Raw genomic sequence first — 8,467 nt, 5'->3', positions numbered from 1 at the left:
GCAGTGCCGTGCATCTTGTTCCTGTCCCTCTAGCATGCAGCATTATCGCACCAGAACGGGGAAACCCTGTAATGCGTTTCAAACCATTTACCTCCTACTGGAATAATCCACCGACTCCAAACTGAGCCAGGATTGTTTGTAATCTCGCGTTGTTCAACATAGTCTGATTTCATGCTGATCGGAACAACATAAGTGTGTTTTTTGGCTAAAAATTGAAAAATGGCTAAATGTTAATTTGTAGGTTTTGTGAGGACAGCGTCTAGATACTAGCCTTCCTAGCCAATTAAAATCGAGGAAGATGCAGGACATGCATTGTTAACACTGTCTGGTGAGTTGCAGGGGAAAACTTCCTTCAGCCCAGTCAAATATAAAAATAAATATAAAAAAAGTCCACATTAAACAAAGTGTAAACAGTAATTTCCTAGAGGGATGGACTTCACTGAAATCCCACGAACTCGTTTGTCTGTCGAGGTCATTTGATCAGCTGAGTCCTGAATGATTGCTGCCTTTTCCGTTAGCTAGGTGACTAGTTAGTTCGCATTACGCAACATTCTAGAAATGACGTGCTGACAGACAGTTTTGGCAACCTAGCAACAGTAAAGACTAGAACGAAGTGCTCAGAAAATGAGTTTTTGAGCGCTCTCTGTATAAATAGCTTCTTTGGTGGACACGGACCCTAAAGTATCTACACGCTGTCTTCCTAACAACTTCATCTGACTGCTACACACTGACTGCTATACTGGACTGTTACACACACTGATGACTGTCAATATGTGTTGTACAGTATCTATACGTTGTCCACACAGCACCTACATCTTACTGTTACACACACTGTGGACTGTCAATGTGTGTTGTGAAGACAGCGTCTAGATACTTTACAACACACAGTGACAGTCATCAGTGTATATAACAGTCAGGTGTAGGTTTTGTGAGGACGGCGTCTAGATACTTTACAACACACATTGACAGTCATCAGTGTATGTAACAGTCAGGTGTAGGTTTTGTGAGGACGGCGTCTAGATACTTTACAACACACATTGACAGTCATCAGTGTATGTAATAGTCAGGTGTTGGTGCTACATACCTGACTGCTACACCTGACTCCTACACACACTGATTACTAGGGGTGGGCGATATATATCGTCTGCGATAATATCGTGATTGCTGTTTTAACAATGTGCAAATTGACATTATCGAGTATTTAAATTACTTAGGGGGAAAACAATCGAAATCACGCATTGAACCCCCATACATTCACTAAGCCAGGAGGTGTATGCGAGAGAAGCCCTTGGCTGCAGCAGAGCAAGTCACGTGATTGCTAGTGGTCCACGTTGTCATACGCAGGCCTAATGTTTATTTTGTGCTGCTACTTTGTTCAAGTGGCATTGATGAGTTAGTCACGGTATTATATGTAAACATTAGGCTAGCCTTTGAGTATTTTAATAGTCAGTTGCAAAAGATATCTTCTTATGTTACCTTTTTGTAAATGGACTAAAGTTCGCTCTAAATATCAACTTTTAGCGATTATGCTAACCGTTAGCATCTCTATGGGATTTCTCATATACATTAGCCTTAAGCTAATGCATTAGTTTCTATTCTGAAAGGTCTGCTTAGTTTTACAGTGAAACCTAAGTAAAAGTTTGAAAGGAACTTCAGCTTCAGACTTTCTCTTGGGAAACGGTCAGGCCTATCTATCCTCTGTAATGTAGCTGGCTAGACCATGTCATTGCCACACACACAAGTGGGGGCAGAATTGGAAATGTGTCATAGAGTGACAATGCTTTGGTTTGGTTAGAAAAGTCACAGGTTAGGTTATTGGTTATTATTGTAATGATGCTATTCATAAATAATGAGCTGTAAAGTAACTTGGACTTTTAAAAACATTTTTTTAAAGGATATCGACTAATCGTTATCGTCAAAATCACCAAAATATCGAGATATTATTTTTTGTCCATATCGCCCACCCCTACTGATTACTGTGAATGTGTTTTGTAAAGTATCTACACACAGATACATCCATAGGCGCATGTACACACTAGATCCTATCAGACTTGTAGGTTGGATGTGAACTCAACATGGGCATCATTGTCTTCTCTTCTCTTTCTTGTACTGCAGTACAGAACCCCTTTCACAAAGCTATGTTAATTCATACAGACATTATATTGTAACACACCCATCATTAAATGATTCCTCATAAAAATGCTTGCTTTATGTTTTACAGTTGACTCCAGACACTGAGCAGCAACAAACTTCTTTGGCCAATCTTGCATTAGAGGATTCAACAGAGAAGGTAAATGTCTGTAGGGTGTGTCTCTAACCTGATGTAGTTACCACTGAATTTTAATGTTAAAGGCACACGCCACCGTTTTTCCATACTGATATGTTTTTCCCTGATCTTAAACCAGTTGATCCATACCTATTTCGTCTTTGTGCATGCACTCAATCGCTCTGGTGCGCGGAGTTAGCTATGCTAGCATGCATCATGGCTCAGAACAGTCTATGGTTTCAAAAAAGAGGGTGAAGTTAGAAGCGACCAAGCACTTCCACGTTTTCCTTATTTAAATACGGTTACGTGAGTAGTTACACGACCCAAGTATGGTTACACAAAATAAAAACGTGGCAATTTTCTAAGCGGATAAAAAGGATAACTATAATGTATGGCGGAATAACACTTGGGAGCACTTTGACGTCGGCGCAGTAATATCATCACTCCTGAAACATGATGGCACTATATACCTTCTGTTTGCTGCTAGGTATACGGTGCCTTCATGTTTCAGGAGTGATGACATTATTGCACTGACCTTGAAGTGCTCCCAAGCTCAATTCCGCCATACATTATAGTTATCCTTTTTATCTGCCTAGATAATCGCCAAGTTTTATTTTGTATAACCATACTTGGGTCGTGTAACTACCCACGTAACCTTATTTAAATAGGGAAAACGTGGAAGCACTTGGTCACTTCTAACTTTACCCCTTTTGGGATCCTAATGAAACCATAGACTGTTCTGAGCTATGCTACATGCTAGCAAAATAACGCCGCGCACCAGAGCGATTGAGTGCATGCACAAAGACGAGATAGGTATGTATCAACTGGTTTAAGATAAGGGAAGAACATATTTCAGTATGGAAAAACGGTGGTGTGTTCCTTTAACAAACTTGTTTTATTTGTAAATGACAACTTTTTTTAATCCTTGCACACAAGATTTCAACTGAAGCAGCTCCTCCAGTTCCTAATGCAGCAGGAACAGAGAGTGATGTCAACAACACTGAACAGGTAAGTTGAGACTATATGACATTTCACAGCTGATTACATATTTAGGGAAGGTGTTGCTTAGTCAGAAACGGTAAAGACTGAATGATGGAGAAATTCTTCAGTTCAGAAAAATGTAGACACTATCCAAATAACACCTTCACCTGACTGCTATACCTGACTGCTTGACACTAACTGCTATACTGGACTGTTACACACACTGATGACTGTCAATATGTGTTGTACAGTATCTATACGTTTTCCACACAGCACCTACATCTTACTGTTACACACACTGTGGACTGTCAATGTGTGTTGTGAAGACCGCGTCTAGATACTTTACAACACACAGTGACAGTCATCAGTGTATATAACAGTCAGGTGTAGGTTTTGTGATATAAAAGTCAGGTGTAGGTTTTGTGAGGCGTCTAGATATTTTACAACACACATTGACAGTCATCAGTGTATGTAACAGTCAGGTGTTGGTGCTACATACCTGACTGCTACATTGCTACCCGACTACTATATTATCCTCAAACACACGTATGCGTAGCTGTCGTGCCACAAACAGCGAGATATGGATTCTAGTTTAATTCGTCAAAAAGGAATTTTTTGCAGACACAACACTTTGCTTTACAGCTAGAGAGATTAAACTTGGCACTCTCCATGTAGGCCATGTGCAAAAGGTTTGACTTGAATTTCAGCCTCCTAGCTCGATGCTACCACCCACAACTCTACCTCTGAAGTGGGAGAGGTCAACTTTTTTGAAGTTTTTCCATTGTGTTTTTTTTTTTGTGGGTGTCTCAGAGATCCCTCCTTTGGAACATTTTTCGGGGGCCTCAAGGCAGTGCCGTGCATCTTGTTCCTGTCCCTCTAGCATGCAGCATTATCGCACCAGAACGGGGAAACCCTGTACGTTTCAAACCATTTACCTCCTACTGGGAATAATCCACCGACTCCAAACTGAGCCCGGATTGTTTGTAATCTCGCGTTGTTCAACATAGTCTGATTTCATGCTGATCGGAACAACATAAGTGTGTTTTTTGGCTAAAAATTGAAAAATGGCTAAATGTTAATTTGTAGGTTTTGTGAGGACAGCGTCTAGATACTAGCCTTCCTAGCCAATTAAAATCGAGGAAGATGCAGGACATGCATTGTTAACACTGTCTGGTGAGTTGCAGGGGAAAACTTCCTTCAGCCCAGTCAAATATAAAAATAAATATAAAAAGTCCACATTAAACAAAGTGTAAACAGTAATTTCCTAGAGGGATGGACTTCACTGAAATCCCACGTGAACTTCGTTTTTGTCTGTCGAGGTCATTTGATCAGCTGAGTCCTGAATGATTGCTGCCTTTTCCGTTAGCTAGGTGACTAGTTAGTTAAGCATTACGCAACATTCTAGAAATGGCGTGCTGACAGACAGTTTTGGCAACCTAGCAACAGTAAAGACTAGAACGAAGTGCTCAGAAAATGAGTTTTTGAGCTCTCTGTATAAATAGCTTCTTTGGTGGACCGCGGACCCCAAAGTATCTACACGCTGTCTTCCTAACAACTTCATCTGACTGCTACACACTGACTGCTATACTGGACTGTTACACACACTGATGACTGTCAATATGTGTTGTACAGTATCTATACGTTGTCCACACAGCACCTACATCTTACTGTTACACACACTGTGGACTGTCAATGTGTGTTGTGAAGACAGCGTCTAGATACTTTACAACACACAGTGACAGTCATCAGTGTATATAACAGTCAGGTGTAGGTTTTGTGAGGACGGCGTCTAGATACTTTACAACACACATTGACAGTCATCAGTGTATATAACAGTCAGGTGTAGGTTTTGTGAGGACGGCGTCTAGATACTTTACAACACACATTGACAGTCATCAGTGTATGTAACAGTCAGGTGTTGGTGCTACATACCTGACTGCTACACCTGACTGCTACACACACTGATTACTAGGGGTGGGCGATATATCATCTGCGATAATATCGTGATTGCTGTTTTAACAATGTGCAAATTGACTTTATCGAGTATTTAAATTACTTAGGGGGAAAACAATCGAAATCACGCATTGAACCCCCATACATTCACTAAGCCAGGAGGTGTATGCGAGAGAAGCCCTTGGCTGCAGCAGAGCAAGTCAATGTGATTGCTAGTGGTCCACGTCATCACACGCGAGGCCTAATGTTTATTTTGTGCTGCTACTTTGTTCAAGTGGCATTGATGAGTTAGTCACGGTATTATATGTAAACATTAGGCTAGCCTTTGAGTATTTTAATAGTCAGTTGCAAAAGATATCTTCTTATGTTACCTTTTTTTAAAATGGACTAAAGTTAAACTCTCTAAATATCAACTTTTTTAGCGATTATGCTAACCGTTAGCATCTCTATGGGATTTCTCATATACATTAGCCTTAAGCTAATGCATTAGTTTCTATTCTGAAAGGTCTGCTTAGTTTTACAGTGAAACCTAAGTAAAAGTTTGAAAGGAACTTCAGCTTCAGACTTTCTCTTGGGAAACGGTCAGGCCTATCTATCCTCTGTAATGTAGCTGGCTAGACCATGTCATTGCCACACACACAAGTGGGGGCAGAATTGGAAATGTGTCATAGAGTGACAATGCATTGGTTTGGTTAGAAAAGTCACAGGTTAGGTTATTGGTTATTGTAATGATGCTATTCATAAATAATGAGCTGTAAAGTAACTTGGACTTTTAAAAACAGTTTTTTAAAGGATATCGACTAATTATCGTTATCGTCAAAATCACCAAAATATCGAGATATTATTATTTGTCCATATCGCCCACCCTTACTGATTACTGTGAATGTGTTTTGTAAAGTATCTACACACAGATACATCCATAGGCGTATATACACACTAGATCCTATCAGACTTGTAGGTTGGATGTGAACTCAACATAATTGAACTTAGGCCTTTGTTACAACAATCATTCAACTTCATCCTCTAATCATGTAACAGCCATTTATCTTTACTTCTATCTATCCACCTATGCATGCATCCATCCATCCATCTACAGTATCTCACAAAAGTGAATAACTTTCACAAAATAACTCTGCATATAGCCATTCATGTCTAAACAGCTGGCAACAAAAGTGAGCACACCTCACAGCGAACATGTCCTAATTGTGCCCAAACTGTCAATATTTTGTGTGAGCACTATTATGATGTACTGCCTTAACCCCTATGGGCTTGAAATCACCAGAGCTGCACAGGTTTCTACTGGAATCCTATCCCACTCCTCCATGATGACATCACAGAGCTGGTGGATGTTAGACACCTTGCTCTCCTCCACCTTCGACTTGAGGATGAGCCACAGGCGCTCAAATGGGTGTAGGTACTAGGCCAGTCCATCACCTTTATCTTCAGCTTCCTCAGCAAGACAGTTGTCATCTTGGAGGTGTGTTTAGGGTCATCATCATGTGTAAAACGGCCATGCCATGCATGCGGCCCAGTTTCCGAGGAGAGGTGGTCATGCTCTGCTTGGAACTCATGTTTCCCTCTATGAACTACAACTCCCCAGTGCCAGCAGCACTCATGCAGCCCTAGATATGATGCCACCACCACCATGCTTGACTTTAGGCAAGAGACTGTTGTCTTGGTGTTCCTCACCAAGGTGCTGCCACACACACTTGACATCATCTGAGCAAGTTTATCTTGGTCTCATCAGACCACAGGACATGGTTCCAGTAATCCGCTTGTCTTCTGCACACAAGACCAAGATCAACTTGTTTGGCTCAGATGATGTCAAGTGTGTGTGGCAGCACCCTGGTGAGGAACACCAAGACAACGGTCTCTTGTCTAAAGTCAAGCATGGTGGTGGTGGCATCTAGGGCTGCATGAGTGCTGCTGGCACTGGGGAGTTGTGGTTCATAGAGGGAAACATGAGTTCCAAGCAGAGCATGACCTCCTCTCCTCGGAAACTGGGCCGCATGCATGGCATGGCAGTTTTACAGCATGATGATGACCCTAAACACACCTCCAAGATGACAACTGCCTTGTTGAGGAAGCTGAAGATAAAGGTGATGGACTGGCTTAGTACCTACACCCATTTGAGCGCCTGTGGCTCATTCTCATGCGGAAGGTGGAGTAGAGCAAGGTGTCTAACATCCACCAGCTCTATGATGTCATCATGGAGGAGTGGGATAGGATTCCAGTTGAAACCTGTGCAGCTCTGGTGATTTCAAGCCCATAAGGATTAAGGCAGTACATAATAATGCTGCTCACACAAAATATTGACAGTTTGGGCACAATTAGGACATGTTCACTGTGAGGTGTACTCACTTTTGTTGCCAGCTGTTTAGACATGAATGGCTATATGCAGAGTTATTTTGTGGAAGTTATTCACTTTTGTGAGATACTGTAGATGGATGGATGGATGCATAGGTGGATAGATAGATGTAAAGATAAATGGCTGTTACATGATTAGAGGATGAAGTTGAATGATTGTTGTGACAAAGGCCTAAGTTGAATTACAATGTAAAGATTTTTATTGAGCTGTCCTCTTTATTGCAGAAGAGAGCAAGGCGACCTGTTGAGACAACTCCAGGCGCCTCAGATGGTACGAATATATTCTGTCCACTAGTATATCCACTGACATTTGGTTCCTTACATATAGATGAGCTAGTGATACTGTTTGGATGAGTGATTCATTCCTAATGTTCCATTCACAGATGGTGACTCTGCCCTGGAAGGCACGTCTCAAGGTATGACAGTCTTAAAACGTTTCTCCTCTATATTCACTGTAGTGTGCTGTGAGGCTATTGAAACAGGTCAGATGTAGTTCGATAATATCCTGTCAGTCACATAGAAATTGAAAAGATGATGAACCTAACTGTTTGGATTAAGGGGGTTGTTTATTTTTTTTCAGCATTACACAAAAACACTGATGGGAAGGAGAGAGTGCACAGCAGGAGGGAAGTGCGCACACATTCAGGTAAAAGCACACACACACACAGACGACTCTACTGCTGAATTATGTTTTGAGAGAAGAAACTTTTAGAGTTAGAAACTTCCTGCAGATTTAATAGGAAGTGTTAATTAAGTTTTGTTCTTCATGAGGCAGGCCACTGAAGCATTGTCATAAATGCAGGGAATTAGGGGGAGTTATTTGACTCGATTTGGCTTAATAAAAAGACAGAGTGATGATAAACTGCCATTACAGCATTGCTAACACAACACATCTAATAG

At 41.2% G+C, this 8,467-nt stretch overlaps 1 protein-coding gene across 1 annotated transcript in view; it reads left to right on the top strand.

Annotated features, from left to right (window-relative positions):
• The first annotated feature begins 2,075 nt into the window (after positions 1-2,075).
• The window catches only part of LOC125297723, a 7,718-nt gene continuing 1,326 nt past the window's right edge, over positions 2,076-8,467 (top strand). Inside the window, exons 1-6 of the mRNA XM_048248174.1 lie at positions 2,076-2,114; positions 2,222-2,290; positions 3,203-3,274; positions 7,793-7,838; positions 7,951-7,983; positions 8,148-8,213. Of these exons, the coding sequence (XP_048104131.1) occupies positions 2,076-2,114; positions 2,222-2,290; positions 3,203-3,274; positions 7,793-7,838; positions 7,951-7,983; positions 8,148-8,213 (325 nt within the window). The remainder of the gene's footprint in view (positions 2,115-2,221; positions 2,291-3,202; positions 3,275-7,792; positions 7,839-7,950; positions 7,984-8,147; positions 8,214-8,467) is intronic.

The sequence above is a fragment of the Alosa alosa genome, chromosome 7 (genome assembly GCF_017589495.1).
Source record: "Alosa alosa isolate M-15738 ecotype Scorff River chromosome 7, AALO_Geno_1.1, whole genome shotgun sequence".
Lineage (NCBI taxonomy): Eukaryota > Metazoa > Chordata > Actinopteri > Clupeiformes > Clupeidae > Alosa > Alosa alosa.
The sequence above is the reverse complement of the archived record's forward strand: the minus strand, read 5'-3'. Positions and strand labels throughout refer to the sequence as shown.